The 22,212-nt window shown below is 42.0% G+C and overlaps 1 protein-coding gene across 4 annotated transcripts; it reads left to right on the top strand.

Moving 5' to 3' along the window:
• The first annotated feature begins 726 nt into the window (after nucleotides 1–726).
• Nucleotides 727–20,246, top strand: LOC147608009 (DDB1- and CUL4-associated factor homolog 1-like). 4 transcript variants are annotated; one of them, XM_086789827.1, is made up of 14 exons: nucleotides 727–1,149; nucleotides 3,020–3,101; nucleotides 10,660–10,776; nucleotides 10,862–11,055; nucleotides 11,148–12,081; nucleotides 14,451–14,548; nucleotides 14,677–15,088; nucleotides 15,178–15,741; nucleotides 15,825–16,004; nucleotides 16,136–16,726; nucleotides 16,818–16,952; nucleotides 17,108–17,226; nucleotides 17,347–19,027; nucleotides 19,266–20,246. In XM_086789827.1, exons 1-14 carry the CDS (start codon nucleotides 914–916, stop codon nucleotides 19,977–19,979), a joined length of 6,057 nt encoding a protein of 2,018 aa, XP_086645953.1. In that variant the 5' UTR covers nucleotides 727–913; the 3' UTR covers nucleotides 19,980–20,246. The 4 variants fall into 4 exon arrangements, with proteins under 4 accessions (XP_086645953.1, XP_086645954.1, XP_086645951.1 ...); XM_086789828.1 differs by having other exon boundaries at nucleotides 16,136–16,730; nucleotides 16,822–16,952; XM_086789825.1 differs by having other exon boundaries at nucleotides 14,656–15,088.
• Nucleotides 20,247–22,212: the final 1,966 nt, after the last annotated feature.

The raw sequence follows: 22,212 nt of genomic DNA, 5'->3' as shown, positions 1-22,212 counted from the left end.
TTAGTTAAACCAGATATGTGATGGGCCAATGTGAATATTCGATTAAAGTTTCATGTTGTTAGTACTTTATTTGCATCCTCCATGGAACCTGTGCACAAGCTAGGCCCACCAAAAATCAGAAGTAGTTTTTGTCGTGGTTGAGTGTAAACATTTTTTACTACTACAACATTCACAAAGTAGGTGCTAGCTCCAAATTTCTTTATTCATGCTCTAGGTGTAAAAGAAAGGACAATGTAGCATTATGTAATGAGCCTAAGGTTAAGATTGGATAAACGCACACCCAACTAATGAAAGGCAAGATGTTCTTTTTGGCTATAGGGGATGGGTAGTCACTGCACATACAAGCAACACTCGTCGTGTTTTGGCATGACTAGGCATCTCATTCATGCAAAGAATTTGCCCATGGGTATCCAAAGCAAGTTGTCCATGTGAAAGAAGAGGATACAATATCCACTAGTTATCCAAGCCCCCCCAACGAGGAGATAATTTTTGAAGTCCCTAATTAAAAAAATGGTATGATATAAAGAAGCGAAAATGTTATGAATATGTAAGATGCACATTACACAATTTGAGCCCCACTTTTGATGCTCTTTAATAAAATCTTTTTACAAGGTAATTCATTTGACTTAACAACAACATATAAGGTATCATAGCTATAGTTTCTTAACTTGAACATGTGATCTCAATGAGTCCCAATGTGTATATGCCAAACGATTTAACTAGAGAGAGAGAGAGAGAGAGAGAGAGAGAGAGAGGGGGGAGAGAGTAGGTAGTGAGTTCAAAAAGAGATTCAAAATGTTGGCACTATGTTGTGCTTCTTCTTCTTCGTTGTTCCTCCACGCTATTTTGTTCCATACACAGAAAGCTCTGGCGAGGGCGAGGGTTTTGCATCATCGTCTTCGAGCTCGTGTCGATGGTGGATTCCTCTGCGGCAGAAACTTCTGCTTCGCCCGCCATGGCCTCCGTGGCCACGGCATCGCAGAACAATGGCTCCCCCATGGCCGCCGCTGCAGACCCGCAGCAATCCGACAGTGAAGACCTCCTGCAGAGAGTCCGAAACCTCATGCGGCGCATTACCGCGGCCCGTCCGTCGCCCCACCCTCGCTTCCTCCACAACCTCGCCGCCATTCTCGAACAGGAAGAATCCAGGTCCGATCACTTCTGCTTCTGTATATTTTTACCTCCTCTTTTAGGGTTTCTCTTATTTCTCTGCTTATGGTTCCTTCCGTTTTCTTCGCGTCAGTGAGGTGTCTACACGTGCGTCAGATTTTTGTGCTGTCATAGCTAGGGTTTCGTTTTCCTTCTGCACTGTGGTTTTCCCTAGGGTTTCACTTATCGCCTCGTTTTCTTGCTTTTATTGAGGATTCTATGTGCCATCAGAATATCTTTCGGGGCTTAGTATCGTTTTGGCTAGGGTTCAATGAACCTTCTGCCTAGGTTTTTGTATCAGGGTGGATTCCAGGTGTGTCAAAGATCTAAGAAATCTTGATGTTCGCATGGCTAAGTGTACGGCAAGGTTTTAACGTTTTAGAATTTGCTACATCTCCGTCTAATGAGGGCTCTGTATCAGCAAAGGGCTTGGGTGTGTACCAAATCTATGTATCATGACGTGGTTATGCGTTTTTAATCAGTTCGCATTTCAAATAAAATTTTCAAATTTCAATTGGTGGGAAATTTTGATCCTTATTGTCTGCAAAACCTAGATCTTACATGGCGATCGAAAGCTTTTGCTAAAGTACAGTAAAAAAGTGGAACAAGTTCAGTTTTGGCAGCAGTAGAGGTCGACAGATTACATATAGACATTGCATTTTCTTCTAACCGGCAAAAAGCAAGCATATTTAAGTTATGAAGTTTACTGAGCATTGCTAGCATTTGCCCTAAATAGCCAGCTTTAGGGTCGCCTATCTTCCTACCGTAAATGTGGATGTTTTTTTTTTTCCGAACACACCCGGGGCCCACTCAAGTGGGTGGAGCCGATTTCCCCTTACAACAATTAGCCAATTATCATGGTCGGGCAAGGGCCACGTAAATGTGGATGTTAAACCAGTTGATCTCAAATAAAAAACAGTGGTGTGAGCTATGAGCTGGGAACTAACACTCTTCTCTTACTTCCACACTTGCAAATGAATCTTTGAATCACAAAAAGTTTAGAGTCAACTATGATCACGGGAGCCATAAATAATGCATTATACATACTGTAGGACTTTCTCATGCACTGGTTTTTGTTTGGATTTTTTACTTTAGACCATGTCCATGTATGTGTGTATGTCTATGTGCATGTATGTATGCATGTGCACGTTTATATGTCATAGTTGTGATCATACTCGGATGATTGCTCATCCAAACGTTTGAGAAAAACATGTATGATACTAGCATATGTTATGTGCTCGTCTATTGGGATTTTCAAACATGTGAAAGAATTATGTTTACAGCTTTGATCAGTACACAATGAAGAATTATGAAGTGTAAAGCTTTGAAGTATTCTCTCTGCTTCAAAGTTCATGTAAAACGTTCACATCAACAAGTCATATTGTCATGCTTACTGGTCACTTGGAGTCTTTGTCTATAACATGTCTTGTTGCAACTTGCTACAAGTCACCCTGTCAATTTTCTACTCCCCAAAAATTTTAATTTGACGATTTAAAAGTGTCTCACAGGCATTATGTAAATCACATTCGAGAACAAATGTACAATTGGTTGGCCCTAAGATTTAAAACATTTTAATACTTATCATACTTCCAAACGTTCAGAGTATGCTTGCAACTATATGGTATATGTAAGGCTGTGCTGGCATTTTGGTGTTTCATCAGGTCCTATTTTATTCTAACAGGAGCCATGTAATTGAAGAAAGTTCTCTAGAAGTTCTTCTACCTTGACATTTACAATCAAATTTCAAAAGGCTAGGGTTGTTTCGGTGTAACTTCAAGTCATGTATAATTAAGACAAGTGTATGAAAGGAACACGTTTTACTTCTGCACTGATCTGTTGCTTGGTTTAAATGTTTGTCATATTTTTTTAGGTTCGAGAAGGATGTAGGGCATCCAGTTTCAAATAGTGCTCGTTCTGCTCACACCATCGGGAGATTGGTCAATTTGATAATGGTAATCTCCAACGTTGAGTTGTCTTCAAATTTTCTTGGTATTGATATGCATTACTGAACTGTGTAGTCCTGCTTGTACCCCGATTCGGATATTATGAGCTGTTTCTGACCATGTAACTGATTATGGGTGGACATGGAAGGGGTGTGTGCCTTCAATTGCCATCTCTAACATGGGATATCCAGACCTGCCATGCAGCGAGATTCCTAACAATCTGCCACTGCAGATTGATGCAGCCTCATTGGCATGTTCGAAATCAAATTCAAGGAAAAAAATCTGCACTGTGCCTCTGGCCGGCATGATCTATGGGTGTCCCCTAAATACCTAACCTCCCATTCCATGAGTTGAGCTTTTGTGCCCCGTTCCTTGAGTAGGCACAGTGGACATGTGGCTATAAATTAGCATGGTAGGACAGGTGGCTAGGAATCAAAATGGCAGTATTTGTAGCAAGACTAGCCCGCATTTTTCTGGCTCAGTGTTGCCAGTAACTAGTGTAGGCAGCTTTTGCATTTACAGCAAATACTCAGCTCTCACACTAATGGTTGACTAGCATTGATTACATAAAATTTATAATCATCATAGAGAGAGCTTTTGCTTGCGTCACCACCCAACCATGGCATGGCTGTCTTGCACTATTCTTCTCTCAAATCCCATTTGGACATATCAAATTGAGGCTTTTATGACATTCTCGGCCATCCCCTGCTTTGCCCAATGCTTGCACTTCTGCATGGTTTAAACCCCTTTGGGCCTTTCACCTTAATCATAGTTGTTTTGTACGATATGATTTGGTTTGTATGATACGAAACCGTACGGAAAAATTTGGTATGATATATATACTGTATTTTCTTGTCTTTACTTGTTTTGTTTTAGTGATTTAGTCATTTAAAGTTTGTTTTTGCTGATTAGTTATTAAAAATTTATTTGGCTTGTTTGTTAGAAATTCTTTTGTTGTGGTTCAATAAAGAATTTGTTTTTGTGCATGTGGGCGTGTGTGATTTAGTTATGTATTCGTCTATTTTTGCAAGTTATTATTACTATTATTATTATTATTATTTTTTATCGGGTGTCTCTATTTAGCTTTTTTCTTTAATTTTAATTTTAAAATTTTGTTTGTTTTTGGTGATTCTCTTCTTTCTTTTAAAATTATTCGTAAGTTTAGATTCGTTTGGCCTTATGATGGTGTATATATATATTTTCTTATTGTACGATAAAATACGGTCTTAAGAAAAAAACTTACGAACTTACGTATTTTCAATTTCAAAGAGAAGACAAGTTGTCACAAATCAAAATTCCAATTAAAACCAAGGTGAAAACATACATAGGCTAAGTCATACAATGTGAGGCACTCTAGGCGTAGGTAGTATAAGAAGGAGTGTACAAAAAAGAGAGGCTAGAGGGTTGGGGCTAGAATTTGGATGGAGAAGTGATCACTATCAAAATCAAAGCTCCCGTTAGGATTATCTCCATCAAAAGAGTGTAAGTCACCTTCACTAAGGATGTTGCTCTCGTCATCAAGCTCGGGCCCTCTAATATCTCCTGATAAGGAAATTGGAGCGTCCTCACTTGCAGGAGCGGAGGAAGAGCTATTGGAACCTTATTGTGTGTAGGTTTGCACTGTGCTACTCGAGCCGGGACGAAAGGTGCATCCGTGAGTGCCTACTCGCACTCCTCTGCTACTAGGCCGAGAGTTGTGCCCACGATGAGTATGAGAAACGCATCGATCAATCTCTTCAAGCTCCGCATAGAGCTTTGCATACAATCACTTCTCCTCATCTATCTCCTTGTGGACTCTCTTGAGAGAGTCGCTTGTGAGCTTGAACTCGTCCACATTGACCTACAAGCGATAATGCGCATTGACACATAGTTATTATCAAATAAAACTTAAAAAGTTAGAAGTTTACAACTTAACTTTTAAGTGGTCATTTGTGGGAAGCTAGTTACTATAGTCTATAAGTATATTTGTAACTTATACGTGTCTAGCCGAGTCCATCTTGTGCATGGCACGCAACATGCGCAAGTTAGTGCGGCAATACACTAGCCGCTCTAAGTGTCATGTGCTCAAGCGATTGTGGAGCTTCGTATGTATGAGAGAGTAGGTGCTACAATTCCTCTCACATGCACGTGAAGGGCAATCTTGAGCCAAGAGTCTCAAAGCCATCTTTTGGAGGTAATCGAGTGTGTAGCCAAATGTCTCTCACCAAAAAATGGGTTTCACAAGATACTCCCTTTTCCAAGTATACGGTGATGCAAGTGCAGCTCCCCTCCTTTGGTCGTAGCTAATGAGCTTCTCCAAGAATTTCCCATGGAACTCCTTTGGCAATGCCTTAGACAAGAAGGCATCGCGGTCCTTTAGCAACTCAATGTTGGTAAAGAGGGTTTGTGATTTGTAAGCTGGATGTCGCAAGGCGGCAAGGCCGTCGATAGGTTGTGGCATCCACCTCCATTTTCTAACCACAATGTGCAAAAGATCTTTGCGCTTGTCCTCATCAAGGGAAGAACAAGCGCACAACTCGACGATGGTCTCTGCATGAAGTGGACCAAGAGGCCCAAGGTAGCACTCTTCATGTTGGTCATGTGCAAAACCTTATAGGGAGTTTGGGCTGTTGAGCAAGTCAAGGCAGCCAAAAGAGCCAGTGCACTTCTTGTGTAGAGAGCTTATGGGCTGTGGACAACAGGGAAGAGAGTTGTGAGGCTGGGCGACTCTATGTGCAAGTGCTACCTGGCTGGTCGACTCATGGAACATGGGCTGGTCGACTGCCAAAATACTTGCTGCAGGGCTGGCCGACAGTGTTCTCTCTCTTCTCTAGTGCTGGTCGAGTTTCTTACAAGCTATAGAGAGCCATTCAAGTTGCATACTTGCTCCCTAGGGCTGGTCGACTTCCTCTACCTGGCTTCAACCCAGCTTCAAGGGATGCAAAACGATTGGTCTAAGTGCTGTTTTGGGCATGTTTGGAGCTGTTGAAATTGCACAATCGTGTGGACAGCCGTGAAACTAAGGAACAGTTGGTGATTGCTAGGCCGAGGTTGGTGATCGAGGGCTTGGTTTCACGGGACGACAGTTGGTGATTGCTTTGGCCTTGGTTGGTGACCGAGGGTTGGCTTTTTTTGGACGGCAGTTGGTGATTTCTTTGGCCTTGGTTGGTGACCGATGGTTTGCTTTCTCTATTGAGCAGTTAGTGATTGCTTTGCTCTGGTTGGTGATTGAGAGCTTGTATTGCGTTGTTTTTCACATATTTGGATAAATTTGGTGTTGGTTGAGGAGTGGATCTTTCGGGCACCTGCATCTTGTACAAGAGAATACTCTGTTGGTATTAAAGATACGTCGCGGGAGGGGGGGGGCTGGTTAACTTCGGCCCCTAGTGATGTGTCATGTGCAAGGTTATCTTATTTGGTTTCATGATGTATATGATTATGATGTTTATGACAGATGTATTGATTCATGCTCATGATGTGTTGGATGTTGAATGTATGCTATGATTTGGGCCCTAACTTCGGCCCCTAGTACTGTGTCATGTGCAAGGTTATCTTATTTGGTTTCAATATGTATATGATTATGATGTTTATGACAGATGTATCGATTCATGCTCATGATGTGTTGGATGTATGCTATGATTTGGGCCACTGGTTCCTGTATACACGTGTTCGCTTGTAATAGCACATGTTACAAAAGGGGTTATGGCAATGACAATGCTCTGCACCTCGGCCCAAAATCCCTCTTGCAAGCACAATTTTGCATGTCCTTTGCATCACTCGTCTCTGTCTCATCCCAATCCATCCACTCCGGGCCGATCACCGTTTGGCAAAGGGGTGTCTTCACATCATATAGCCTCTCCAAGAGAAGCCATGTGTATGTGAAGCGTGTCGTGGAAGGTTTCTTTAGCTCGAGGGTACCATGTGCGCAGAACATGGTAAGCACCTTCACCTTTGAGGTGAAAAAGGTGATGATGATGGAGGTGGCTTGTTGCATGATCGTCTTCATCCACTCCAACTCGCCCTTGTTCTCCATGAGCAAGTCAACGCAATGAGACGCACATGGCGTCCACACTATGGAGGGATAATCCCTCTCCAACAAGCGACCCATTTGTTGGCAATGAGCACACACCAAGGGTGCTTCATTGTATCATGCCACATGCTTGAACAGAGGAAGTTTTCAGCCAAGGCTATGAGATCCAGACACATACATACAATATGTATAATACTACGTACGTATGTAATATGTATTTATGCATGTGTGTGTATACATTAGAAACAATACGGGTTGTGCCATATGTCTCACTTGGTTTGACATGATTTTTGAACTAACTATGGAGAGAACTCTCCCGAGTGTGACTTGGATATGCTTCTACCCATTGGCCAGCTCAGAGATCGAGTACTTTGCCGGATTCATGTCTTTGTAAGGGCTATCGTGCTAGATCATTGTAATATTGTCCAGATGCCCATTGAGCAGCCCAGTGTGGACAGTTATTGGGTTATTGTGGTTGGTAGCCAGCTCACCACATTAGAGATTATAAATAGAAGTCCAGGCCTTAGCCATATTCTTTCATTGACGAGTTAGTCATCATTGAGTCATTGAGAGCTTAGAACCATGCCATTTCATTGAGTGAGATACTTTTTGGAGCTTGGATAAGCTTGAGATCAGGATTTTCTTGTATGATAGTTAGTTGGTAAAGGACCCCAATTTTGGCAAACATATGCCAAATTGACAAACGCACAATTGTGGAGTGTTCACACAATCAAAACTCCATAGAATGAAATTTCTTCAACAAACAAAGGTCTTCTAGGATCTAAAGTTATCCAAGAGATTGGACAAGTGAACGACCATTGTTATCCAATTCTATGCAAGCTCAATGCAAATTTCGAAACCACTCTCCAAGGATCAACATAACCCAAAGTTGGTGGCAATATGCATAGACCATACTTGATCAAATTCCTTCTTCAAGTCTTCTCTTGCAGTTATTAACTCAATTAAATACACAATCAACCACAATTGAAAATTCCACAAACCCAACACCAACACCACTCTGAGGATAGAAGGTGAGTCGACCCCTTCTCTTAGGTATTTAATTCCCAAAGGAGTAGTTGAAGTACAAGCTTGTGGATGATGGATGATCTCCAAATCACCAGATTTCTAGTACAATGGAATGATGATTAAACAATGTGTGTTGATGAAGCATGTTCACTTGCACCTTGAATATGCATCCGTACCCATGAGCTACTTGTTAATACAAGACATGTAACAACAGCGAGGACCTAGGTTTGTGCCCATGAAAATCTTGTCAATACCTTGAATAAACACTTACTAGCCTGTGCCAATGCCTTGTGCACACACCCAAGCACTTACTTGGGCACACACGCATATATACATGCATGCACATGTACATAATCTGTTGAGTCAATCCCTTATTATTTTCTCAAAATATTAGAGCACTTGCCTTGATATCATAGTTACTGTGGAACACTGTTCTTCCACCCACAAAAATGGTGAAACGTTGCTTCCTGGTCTTGCTGTTCTTGTTTATGCCATTTTGTAGAACAAGTTTTCAATGCATGTCATTCAGAAGGCCTTTATCTATTATGTAAACTATCTTAATGTTTACTATTTTCTTAGGCTTGTCCATTGTTTGCTACACTTTTAAAAAAAGCAAAAAGCAACACGGCGATCCCCTATTCTTGTTTCCTTGCAAGTAACCTTATTCTTGTTTTCCCAAGGACCCCCGTTCCCCGTTCCTTGTTCTCGTTTCTGGCAACTATGTTGATATTCTTATTCTTCTTTCTTTTCTTAACCCATGTGAGGTAGTGTAGTAATGTGTAATAACGTCTAATAGGCTAAAAGTTTTGAACTTCTAATGTACAAAGAACCATTATATCTGTGATGTTTGGAGTACTTCATCCTTTCTTAGCTCTGGCTGCATTAGCGGACATGCAGATTTCGCATTGTGAATTTTTCGTTCGAGTTGTGGCTAGTTGATATTGTGCTTATTCTTTCTATCTTTAGTGGTGCATTTGTCCTATCAACTACTTATTTGCTGTACTAATTCTTTCTATTTACTACTTACCTTAGTGCTAGGCTTCATTATGGTTGCCCTGCATCTCTGGAGGTTTGACAGAAACTCAATACGAAGGCCTGTGTGAATCTATGCTCGTGTGTGTGTGTGTGTGTGTGTGTGTGTGTGTGTGTGTGGAGTGCGTGTGTGAGCATATCTTGATACAGAGTTCTACACCCACTATTGGGCATTGATGACGTTAGTGGGGATGTTGTAGTATCTAGTCCATATTATGCATAATGGAGTTGATAGTTATATAGTCTTGTGGGTTGACTACCATGAGTATATAACATGCATGTTCCTAAAAGGTGAATTTGGGCATGTTCCTGGATTAATCTAGGTATATAATTCAGCCGTATTAGCGGACATGCAAATTTCACATTGTGATTTTTTCGTCCAAGTTGCGACCAATTGATATTGTGCTTATTCTTTCTATTTTTAGTGGTGCATTTGCCCTATCAACTACTTATTTGTTGGACTAATTCTTTCTATTTGCTACTTCCCTTAGTGCTAGGCTTCATTATGGCTGAGTTTGCCTTGTATCTCCAGAGGTTTGATAGAAACTTAGTACGAAGGTCTTTGTGTAAATATATGCTCGTGTGTGTGTGTGTGTGTGTGGAGTGCATGTGTGAGAGCATATCTTGATACAATGCTCTACACCCACTATTGGGCATTGATGACGTTAGTGGGGATGTCGTAGTATCTAGTCCATATTATGCATAATGGAGTTGATAGTTATATAGTCTTGTGGGTTGACTACCATGAGTATATAACATGCATGTACCTAAAAGGTGAATTTGGGCATGTTCTTGGATTCATCTAGGTATATAATTCAGCCGTATTAGTGGACATGCAGATTTCACATTGTGAATTTTTCGTCCGAGTTGCAGCCAGTTGATATTGTGCTTATTCTTTCTATCTTTAGCGGTGCATTTGCCCTATCAACTACTTATTTGCTGTACTAATTCTTTCTATTTGCTACTTTCCTTAGTGCTAGGCTTCATTATGGCTGAGTCTGCCCTGCATCTTTGGAGGTTTGATAGAAACTCAGGACGAAGGACTTTGTGTGAATATATGCTCTTATGTGTGTGTGTGTGTGTGTGTGAGAGAGAGAGAGAGAGAGAGAGAGAGAGAGAGAGAGCATATCTTGATACAGAGTTCTACACCCACTATTGGGCACTGATGACGTTAGTGGGGATGTCGTAGTATCTAGTACATATTATGCATGATGGAGTTGATAGTTATATAGTCTTGTGGGTTGACTACCATGGGGATGTCGTAGTATCTAGTCCATATTATGCATAATGGAGTTGATAGTTATATAGTCTTGTGGGTTGACTAACATGAGTATATAACATGCATGTTCCTAAAAGGTGAATTTGGGCATGTTCCTGGATTCATTTAGGTATATATACAAGGCAATTGCTTTGCCCAAGTCTGCATTTCTTACAGGATTTCCAGGACCTACATAGTAGTTGTACTTGTGCATGTCATATATTTCTTGTCTGGTTCTGCAGGAAAATGATGACTTCTTTGAGCTCTTGTCTTCAAAGCTTTTGGTAGAATCAAGGCATTCAACAGCAGTCCGAGCTGCTGCTGCAAGATTATTGCTTGCTTACTTATCTTGTGGGATGGTATGCATTTATTTTTATTTTTCCTGTTCAGGATAGTTACTGACTGTTTATGTCAGATAATAATGCTTTCACTGTATGCTTGCAGTATCCAGATGTCTTCGAAGACACGGTTCTCTCCAACATAAAGCAATGGGTCATAGAGGACACACCGAAGTCTATCGTTGACGTCCCTAGCCCTAAGAAGTCTGGGTCTAGTAAATCAAGAAATGTTACGTCCTCTGATTGGGAAGTTCTGAGAACGTATTCTTTGGGACTTTTGGCCATAGCTTTAACAACAGGGTATAATTGGTTTATACATTTTGATACTTTAAATATTGCTATATTGTTAGCATGATCAGTTTGTTATTTATTAATTCTTTGTATGAAAGCAGGGGAGGCATCATAGAAGAGATGTTGGGGAGTGGTGTGGCAGCAAAGCTTATGCATTTTCTGAGAGTGCGTGCTTTTAAAGAAAATGCTAATCAAAAAGAGGCAGTTCAGGCTTGTGAGAATAGAAGTGGTGGTGCTTCTACAGTTAAAAGCAGGGATGAACTTCGGAGTCGGGTGAAACTTCCTGTAGAAGTGATGCGGATAGACACAACTCGAGATGGGGAAGAATGCTCGGAGAAACTAGCTAGAGGCAAAGTATCTAGTGACATTTTGGAAAAGGGTGGTTATTTTGAGGGTGAAGGGGCAGCAAGAGACAGAATTAATCCAGAATCTTTTTTGGAGAAGATGAACAACACGTATGATGCAGATGATGATACAGACTGGATGGGTGATGAGACATGGCGAAGAAGAGAGAAGAGGGATGGGAAATGCAGGCCTATGGACCCATACTACACCAATCGAACAGGAAGAGGGGATGATCTAGAAGAGGCTGGTAGAGGGGAGCCTTCGAAGTGGAGAGGTGATGCTAGGGATAGCGGGAGTACCAAGATCAGAGGAAAAGGAAGGGTTGGTGATGGTGTAATCGATGGAGATAAAGCTCTCACCTCACCTAATGCAGGTGTCCGAATTGGTACAGAGAAACCTAAGGGCTTACAAGATAGAAGCATTCTTAAGTGTGACACGGAAATCGATACTCTCAAAACTAATGATGGAATTGACACCCTGGACAGTTCAGATTCTGTTGTTCCCGAAACTCAGAGAGAAATTGATGAGCAGGGTATGTGTGTAGTTATTGGTGACGTTGACATTTCTGTGCCTGTCAGAAAAGCTACAAGTGCTGCAGAAGCTGAAGCAAAAGCTGCAAAGGCCTCTCCTGAAGCAGTCAAGGCTGCAGGAGAGGCAGCAGCTGATCTTGTCAAAGCAGCCACTCTAGAGGTATGTTCCTTATTAGACAAGTTGTCAAAATCTGCTTTCAAACTTTTGATTACTGCCATAAGGCACTCATCTTCACAAGGTGGCAAATCTGTTTCTTTTGGAGCATCTTCAGTGCATTGGATGTGTGAATGTGTGCATGTCATGCCCTTGGACCACACGCCTTTGAGCATCAGTGCAAAATAGTGATGCGATCCCAATCATACATATAGCTAGCTGCTTTGGCCCTGTATAGCTAGTAGCTACGTCAGCCTTCTGGGCCTATGCCCTTATAGATGGTCAAGCCAGTGGCAATAGAGGCTCTTGTAGCCTATAAGCTCTAAGGCTCTTGCCAGCGCAACTGTGTAGGGGCTGAAGGCTTGACATTGCTAGCCATTGTGGTATTATTATTGTGGCTTACTACTAAATTCTTTTAGGCTGAAGGCAGCTTTGGGCATGGAGCATGTATGGACCATGGATAAGGAGTTGTTCTCAGAGGGATTGATACTTGAATGTATAAACTCACCATGGATAGGGATTGGCGTTCCAGATATTAATACCATATACCTAGTTCATCAGATTTCCAGACACTATACGAGCATAGAACTTGAGCAGATCCAAAAGGTGTTAAACTGGCCAATTTCTCAGACTGAGGCAACTTCGGGCATTTATGGGATTCACTAAGGAAGTCATTGAGGGATTATTCGAATTTGAGTGTTTCTCTCATGGGTCTATGTGTAGGTTGGATCATGGCATGAGGTGGAGGTTTAGTTGTATCATGATCGAAATTGGAAAAGGATCGATCACCTTGACTCAATCTTATCGTTCAAGGGAGATTTTATATGTGGCATATCCTATGATTTGGGATGCTAGGACCTACATGTAGAGTTTTCGATGTATCTATATTTCTAATGTGGCATGTTCTATTCCTAAGTTAAACTAGGATTAGGGGGAAGGAAGGCACTATGCGTAGAACTTATGCAAGATTTTGACATGGAAATAAAGTATAGGAAGGGTATTTTGAATTGGGTTACATAGATTTGGGAGGTGAATCTTTTGAGTTTTACCGAGGCTACTAAGAGGGCTATGTCAAGCCTATGGTAATTCCAGTAGGTATTGGTAGCAGGTCGAGGCGGGGAGCACTGTAGTTTTAGACCAAGACTTAGGGGTCATACCACTTGCCAAGGTGGCTAGTAGTTAGTGCTTTATTTAGAGCAGGTTGTTTTCTGAGATATAGTTTGTGTACCATCGGATAGTGTTGAGTTTAGGAGAGAGCTCTTATTTGAATGTCACGACGCTTCTTAGGCAAGCCATTGGGGGATACAACAAACTTATGATTTGGTGAAACGGATGTTTTATTTGCCTATATGAAAGCGGATTCCAAGATTTTGTGGTCAAATGCCATAAATGCAACCTATATATTCGGTAACCTTAGGACTTGAGGGTACTCAAAGTGATGCGACTAGAGATTTCTTAGCAGATATGCACGAGATGCTAGCCAGTGCATGGGATGCTATCAAGGATAGGATACGATTTCATATTGAACGATGGTATATTTGAGACTACTAGTGGGAAGGTTGGGAAGCTATCTCCTAATTACTACTGTGGACCTTACTAGATTCTAGAAAAGATGGCCTATTAGCTAGAATTACCTCCTAATGTGCGAGTATATCCACTTTTTCATGTGAGTAGACTCGAGGAGAAACTGGGGGTTGAGGACTTGTCCTTTGTTCCACATGAACTTGTTGAGGTTGAGGACTTGTCCTTTGTTCCACATGAGTCGGAGCTCGTGTTTGTCTTCAGGGAGAGGCATCTTAGGAATAAATTGATCCTTGAATGCAAGAATTAAGTGGAAAGATACGGTGGTAGAGGACTCAACTTGGGAGACAGTCGCTAGTTGTAACGTTGGTTCCTTGGCTTCATTTAGGAGTAAATGTTTGAGGAGGGTAAGTTAACACTAATCAATTGAGGTTGATGACTTGTCCTTTGTTCCACATGAGCCGGAGCTCGTGTTTGTCTTCAGGGAGAGGCATCTTAGGAATAAATTGATCCTTGAATGCAAGAATTAAGTGGAAAGATATGGTGGGGTAGGACTCAACTTGGGAGACAGTCGCTAGTTGTAATGTCGGTTCCTTGGCTTCATTCAGGAGTAAATGTTTGAGGAGGGTAAGTATGTTACGTACCTAACACTAATCCTTGGGATTAGGACCTAGGCACGACTTTATATAGTTTTTCCAATAAATAAGTTGTTATTTTCGCTGCTTTTTTCCCATTCTTTTACTTTTTCTCAAACGCTAGTCAACTCTGAGTGGCTGGCCCATCCTGGTCAGGATATTTTGTTCTTTAAAGTGTACATAAAGTTGTTCTTGTTCTGGCCTTGTGTGCTTGTGCAGGCTCTTGGTCACTCTCTTGATAAAGAAGCAGCACTAGCTGCTGCAATATCTGCAGCAGCAACAGTTGTAGATGCTGCAGCTGCTACAAAAGCCGTAAGGTATGCTTTCCTGTGCTCCTTGTAGTCTCACAAAGGGTGCTTTTTGGCTAGTATGTATCCTTATCACTTCTGTTAAAGCTAGTTTCTAATAGTATTACAACTGACAGAAAGGATCTTGATCTTACCAGTCAAGTGGTACAAGAGGAACATGAAGACAAGGGAGAAGGAGAACTTGAAATTGCAGAATTAGCAGACTGTGTGCTGGATGCAGAGGCTCTTGCAAATCTGAGGGAGAAGTATTCTGTGCAATGTTTGGAAAGATTAGGGGAATACTTGGAAGTCTTAGGCCCAGTATTACATGAACGTGGAGTTGATGTCTGCTTGGCTCTGCTTCAAAGGGAATCATCAGATAGGGCTCATGCAAAGGATACAGCCATGCTGTCAGATGTTCTGAAACTAATTTGTGCTCTAGCTGCACACCGGAAGTTCTCAGCCTTGTTTGTAGACAGACGTGGTGTGCAGCAGATACTGGCTGTGCCAAGGCTACCTCAAACTTACACTGGGATATCGCTTTGTTTATTTGCGTTTGCTTCTGTTCAGGTTAGCTTCTATTTATTACAGCTCCTCTAGTGTAGTTAATTACCCTTTTTATGGTACTTTGTGTTGATTTGCCAATGCTTGATGAGCAGGGTGTCATGGAACGTGTCTGTACAGCACCTGTGGAAGTGGTGAATGAAGTTGTTAGTTTAGCACTCCATCTTCTTGAATGTGCCCCGGATCCTGCCCGAAGAAATGCAGCATTATTTTTTGGAGCAGCTTTTGTATTTCGAGTTATACTGGACACTTTTGATGCTCAGGATGGGCTATGCAAAATGCTGAATCTTCTGCGAAATGCTGCTGCACTAAGATCAGGTGGAGGTTCTGATCGGGCAGCATCTGCCGAGGTCTTGACATCATCTGAGAAGCAGATTGCATACCATACTTGTGTTGCTTTGCGGCAGTACTTTCGAGCTCACCTTCTCATACTAGTTGATTCCTTACGGCCTTACAAGGGCAGGATTGGCTTACGAAACATCACAAGTGGTCGTGCTGCTTATAAATCTCTTGATTTAAGCAACGAAGCTATGGATGCCCTTGTAGTGCAAATACAGAGGGACAGAAAGCTTGGCCCAGCATTTGTCAAGGCTCGGTGGCAGGCATTAGAAAAATTTATGAACTATTCTGGTCATATTATTCTGCTTGAGCTAACTCAGGTATAATTTCTTTTTCAGTGCTATAAAATCATGGCTAATTCCCAGCTCAAATAACCTCTCAAGTCATTTGATTTTTATCCTAGGTCGCACCAGGAGAAAGATATCTTCATGACATTGCGCAGCATGCACTAGGCGTATTACATATTGTTACGTTGATGCCTAATACTAGAAGATTAATAGTGAGCTCCACTCTTAGCAATGAACGGTCAGGTATGGCAGTGATACTCGATGCTGCCAGTGCAACAGGATATGCTGAGCCAGAGGTAAATCAAGTGTTAAAAGCTGTTGAGAGCATATCTTTATTCTCCACTCACCTCTTAAAGATCCTCTCTCGTTTATTTTCTTCTGCATCACAAAGGTGTTGCTCTCACAAGTCATCGTTTCCTTCTCACAGGTAATTCAACCGGCTTTGTTGGTCCTTGTGAATCTGGTGTGTCCTCCTCCCTCGCTGTCTAGGTGTCCCATGCTGCAACACAGCACACCAAATGCATCTCAACAACAGTATCATGGCTTTCTTTCTGGCAATGCGGCCTGCACTGGGGAAGGGAGGGAGCGGCATGGAAAGGGAGAAGGTATTTCACATAAAAGTGCTGGAGATCGTCCTGCTCTGGCTGGTACAGGTTTGGATGACACTAAAGAGAGTGCATCTAGAGGAGAAGGCATACTTGACAAGAGTGGAACTGGAGCCTTTCCTGGGAGTCATTCGGGGAGTGTCTCTCCTGCAGCAGCTGTTGTTGGAGACCGGAGAATATGTTTAGGATCTGCAGCAGGTGGTTCTGGTCTCGCAGCTTTCATAGAGCAAGGTTATAGGCAAGCACGTGATGTTGTGCGAGCGAATAATGGTATCAAGGTTCTTCTTCACTTGCTTTATCCAAGGACAGTGCTTCCACCCACGTCACTGGATTGCATTAGAGCTCTTGCCTGCAGAGTGCTGCTTGGATTAGCCAGAGATGATGCCATTGCGCACATTCTTACAAAACTGCAGGCAAGTAAAATCGATCTGCTTATGCATGAGGCTTTATCAATAGTAACTTTGCCTTACAAGTCACCTAAGCATATACATTGATTCATGGCAGGTAGGGAAATTGCTTTCAGAGCTACTGCGGGATGGAAATGGTCATGTCGGCAGACGCACCACAATCACACATGGAGCTGGAGATCAAGGTCGATGGCAAGTAGAGCTTGGTCAAGTGTCTATGGAGCTTATTTCTGTATGCAACAAACCTCTTTAAATGGCCTTCAGTTTCTTCTGTTACCAGTGGACAATGGATTAGATATAAATCCAATTAGCACGGTGCAATTTAGCTTTTGTTTCTAGTTTTTTTCTGGTTTGGGAAGTGTAATGACAGCTGCTTGACTTTTTCAGTTAGTAACAAATGCTGGGCGTGCAAGTACTCTAGCAGCAAGTGACGCAGCTGCTCCAACACTGCGTCGCATTGAGAGAGCTGCTATTGCTGCTGCCACACCCATCAGCTATCCTGCAAGGTAGCAAATTATACTGGTCTTGCTAATTCTGAGCATGGAAGTTCTGTTTTTTTTTTTGTTTTTTTTGGTTTTTTTTTTGCAGCATTTGTTGATTTTTCTGATCACCTTTTCATCTTTTAGGGAGCTCTTGCAGCTGATACATGAGCATTTGGTGTTGTCTGGGATGCCCGACACTGCATCAACTTTGTTGAAAGAAGCACAGCTGGTACCTTTGCCTTCAGTGTCATCTCAGATGACATTCACAAGCCAGGGTCATATCTTGGACCTCTCTCAAGACCTTGGGCAGTGGCCATCAGGACGGGTTTCAAATGGCTTCTTTGTTGAAGCCTTAGCCAGGGGAGATGAGACAAGCTGTAAAAGTGGTCAAGCTCCTGGTAGTTGTCGTAAAAGGGGGCCTAGTTTCTCCTCAGCTTTGATGTCAAGTCAAAAGCCCCTGCAATCAGCTCCCTTATCAGTAAAGAAGGCATCTGGAACATTGAGGGAAAGCAAACAAATGACTAGCAGGCCTGAAAATGTTAAGGAACTTCATATTTGCAGGGCTAGGCTTGAGGATTCTGAATATGGTGATGCCTTGAGAACTTTAGCTTCAACTAGCAGCATGCCTGTCAAGAGAAAATTGGCAGATAGTGACTTTATCACTAATAAAAGGCTTGCTGTAAGTGATTGTGAAGGTCCATTGCCTGCCCTCACGTCCCCAGAAAGCTCCAAAATCAGTCAAGCACATGATGACAGTAGTTCACTGGCTAACACACTCCGCCAAGGTTATCGAGGTGCTTTGTCAAGGCCTGAAAAGTCTGACTTGAGTTGTTTACAAAGTGACAAGCTTGCAGGTGTAGAAAGTCATGAATCAGCAGTGTCTCCTTTTGGTGCTCCCAATCATTTGCATGCATCAGTGTTCCATGCCAGCTTAGTATCAGAGCCCTTATCGTGCCAAACTGAACGGGCTACACTGGATTCACTAGTGGTACAATATCTAAAACATCAGCACAGACAGTGCCCCGCACCAATAACAACACTTCCTCCTCTCTCATTGTTCCATCCACACACCTGCCCTGAGCCAAGCAGAGCGTGTTATGCACCTTTAAATACTGCGGGAAGGCTTGCTGTGAGGGAGATGATTCCTCCTTCTGGTGGAACACAAGGTCGAAGGAGAGACCGGCATTTTGTCTACAGCCGGTTCAGGCCTGTGCGACCATGCCGAGATGAGAGAGTTCTGCTCACCTCCACAACATTTCTGGGAACTACCTTCTGTCTTGCTGCTGCGAGTCATGCAGGTGAAGTCCGGCTTTTTGATTGTCATTCAGGAAATCTGCTTGAAACACACGTATGCCATCAATCCCCCATTACTTTGTTGCAATCTGCATCCGGAGAACTCGGGAGCTCTGTTGAGTTCACAGGATCACAGCCAGGGCACTTGCTGCTATCCTCAGGAAGTTCCGATGCTCGATTATGGAATTCGTCAGCATTGAGCAGTGTTCCACTTCACAGCTTTGATGGTTGCAGATCTGCACGGTTTAATCACAGTGGAAGTATGTTTGCAGCAATCTCGACGGAGTCTGCCCGAGAGGTTTTACTATATGATGTCCAAACAGGCAAGCTGGAGCAGAGGCTTTCTGACAGCTCATCATCTTCAGCAGGTGTGTTGCGAGGCAATGCTCTGTGTATTGTCCACTTCAATCCTTCTGACAACTTACTGCTCTGGAATGGAGTGCTGTGGGATCATCGTGTCCCTCGAGCTATCCATCGCTTCGATCAGTTCACTGATTATGGTGGTGGTGGTTTCCATCCAGCAGGAAATGAGGTGAGAGAGTCTCTAGTTGAATCGTTTTCTATTCATACACTGGAATAGCATAGCTGTGCTGTGTCTATGCAAATTGATTTTTGAGCAATGTCTGTTGGGCAAAGCTAGCTGATAATCAGAAAGGCTTGAAGAGCCTGCTTGGACCATGTGCTTTCTTTGAAGTTGTGTTATTAATGATGAGTTCTTGGCAACCTTCTGCTGTTGAATGATGTTAACCCTGATGTGTTTTTATATACAGGTTATCCTTAACTCGGAAGTCTGGGATTTGCGGTCCTTTAAGCTTCTCCGTAGTGTGCCTTCTCTAGACCAGACTGTTATCAGCTTCAATTCTACTGGTGATGTTATATATGCAACTTTGAGGAGGAACTCAGAGGATATAACGTCTGCCCTTCATCCTCGAAGAGGCCGGCACCCGCTTTTCTCTGCATTTCGAACAATGGATGCTGTGGATTATACAGATATTGCAACCACCTCTGTTGATCGGTGCATCTTAGATTTGGCAACAGAACCAAGCGATTCTTTGATATCAGTAGTTGCCCTGGATGGACATGATGAAATGGACTCTCTTGCCAAGCTTTATGAAGTTGGAAGGCGCAAACCCACAGACGACGATTCTGATCCAGATGATGGGGCTGAGACCGAGGATGATGAAGATAGTTTTGCAGAGGAGGAAGCAGCAGAGGAAGAGGATTTACATGGAGATGAGGATGATAGTGATGCGGATGGAAGCAATGATGAGGATGGGAGTGGGGATGAGGATGATGCTGATGCAGATGTGGATACAAATGAAGAAGATGACGATGATGATGCAGTTGAGGTAGACGGAAGCATTGTAGAGATAATAACAGATGGTGAGGATGATGACACTAGGATCTCATACAGCAGTGGTGAGGATGGCTCTCTTGATGACTTTGATGATGAGTACAATGAGATGGTACAGGGTTTGTTTTGATCCTCAAGGAAAAGGCAACATGTAAGTTTGTAATCTAGTTGGGCCTTCCAGAGATTGGGAAAGCTAAACAGTGAAGAATGCAGCTCTATCTATTGAGTGAAGTACAATACGTGTCAGAGCAGCTGATGCTAACACATTTGTGCTTTTGCAGTCTTTAAGCCAGAGAGCCTTCAGGATGTATGTACTCTGGACCTGGAGGTCTCTTTGCTCTTTGCGTTACATACATCAGGATAAGAGAAATGCAAACCCAAGATATGTTTCTGTGCATGAGGACTTAGTTTTGGTGCTTAGCTGAGCCCTATCTTTGTATAGATATGTATATATCTATCTATAACATAGATAATGTGTGCATGTGTAAATGTGAGTGTCAGTATCAGTGTTGTGTGTTTGTGCATGTGTCGTATATGTATGAGCATGTTTGCATGCATGTCTCACATGCACACGCATACATACATACACCACACTCGTGCATGCATACATGCACATACAGACACCCACGCACGTATACACACACACAAGGCGCACATCCATGCATGCATGCAAATATGTGCACATCCATGCATGCATGCATACATACATACATATGTATGTACGTATGGACATGTGTACATGTACGTGCATAGGTAGGCATATTAAGGAGCAGGTTGGAAGTACTAAAACGACATTAGAGAGTTTGACGATGTGTAGTTAATTGAGACCTATTAGTGAATGGTTGGAATAAACATAGTCCTAGACAAAAAAAAGAATCGTTAAAAGTTGTGCGCATGCATGTGCGTTGTGATGATTTGATCAAAGATGGATTTTCAAAAAGTTGATAAATCCAGGATTTATTAATGGAAGACCCTTGGAAATTTGTAATTGAGGAGAGGTTAATCTCTCAATGCCAGCGTAGGCATTTATATGGTAGTGATGTGTTTGCGTATGTTAATAATGAACCAGGGTACTTTTTCTCTTTAGGAGTTTTTTTTTCCGAGCATATGTAAGCACTCTTACGAGTGTGTAAGTGACTTTATGATGTAACTTCACTTGTACGTCACTCATTCTTATAAATCTACTGAGTGATATGCTTTCATCTATCTCTTCTTGCTTGTTGCATTTGTGTGTTGCTACTTTGATCTCCACTCCAACAACTGGTATCATAGCAGGTTTTCTTGGCTCAGTCTCTTGTTATCTTCCCTTGAAGTTGTTCTTTTGATTATCTTAGTTTGAGTTGTTCTTTTGAGTGGAGAAGGTATACCTTATATTGTGTTAACTAATAAAATTTTAGCGCTTTAGAGTGTTTCGGTGCATTTTGGGGCTTGTTTGTAAGCATTAAGGTTCTCGCAAGCATTTTGGGAGAGTATTAGTTCGAATTATGGAGATTTGATTTTGGATATTCTTCACAAAAGTAGTATTTGAGTAGAAAAGGTCCATTGTCATATTTGACATCGCATCTTCAAGCTTAGCTTCAACATTGTTAACATTATCATCGATTTTTTTCATTCTTGCTAAGTTTTCATCGTCCATTAATGATCTATTAGTAGCCATATCTATTGCACTCCGTGGGCATTGACAATACTTATAGGTAGGTTGGATATTTGCATTCTGTATATCTAGTATGCTTTTTGTTGAGGATAAGCTTGATAGGACTTGTGTTCCTATATGATGTGCCATGAATTGGTCTCCAAACGGGTTTGAAATTTTGTTATTGGCATTGAGGCACGCTCTGTTATATCTGCACAACAATATAGTACATATGCTTTGGATGGTGATAAGAGTTTTGATGTAATTGTGTCGTCTGTCTTTGCACTTTTCACAATGGGATAAGCGATCTTGGCAAAAACAAGGGATCTCCACACTTTTCACAATGTAGCGTGCTTTTGATGAGTTGGTTGTAATGCTCTCGTAAGAAGAGCAATCTCGGCAAAACCGAACTAGTAGGTGTATTTGCTAAAAAAAAAGGTGAAAGGCAAAGCCTCTTTAGGGCGGCTATAAGTCAAACAAAGGTAGAATTAGTCTTGTCTTCTCGAATGGATATTGAGAAGGGGGGTGATAAGCCTAAGAAAAGAAAATGTAACTATTATTGGAAGCTAGGTCAATATATCAATGAATGCAGAAAAAGATTAGAGAAGGAGAAAAAAGATTCAAGTATGGTTGTGTTGATGCATCAGTACCAAGTGTTGAGAAGAAGTCAACAAACTATGCACATAATAATTGGACATTCATTGCGCATTGTAGTTATGATCCTTTTGGC

Source organism: Cibotium barometz, chromosome 54, assembly GCF_041138505.1.
Source record: "Cibotium barometz isolate CiBa-2024 chromosome 54, ASM4113850v1, whole genome shotgun sequence".
In the NCBI taxonomy this organism is placed as follows: domain Eukaryota; kingdom Viridiplantae; phylum Streptophyta; class Polypodiopsida; order Cyatheales; family Cibotiaceae; genus Cibotium; species Cibotium barometz.
The sequence above is the reverse complement of the archived record's forward strand: the minus strand, read 5'-3'. Positions and strand labels throughout refer to the sequence as shown.

Excerpts from the sequence above, each read along its gene's own strand:
- LOC147608009 (XM_086789825.1), top strand. The coding sequence starts at position 914 with ATGGTGGATTCCTCTGCGGCAGAAACTTCTGCTTCGCCCGCCATGGCC. Across the intron at positions 3,102-10,659 it reads GATTGGTCAATTTGATAATG|GAAAATGATGACTTCTTTGA; the intron begins GTAATCTCCAAC and ends CTGGTTCTGCAG. Across the intron at positions 16,727-16,817 it reads ACATTCTTACAAAACTGCAG|GTAGGGAAATTGCTTTCAGA; the intron begins GCAAGTAAAATC and ends GATTCATGGCAG.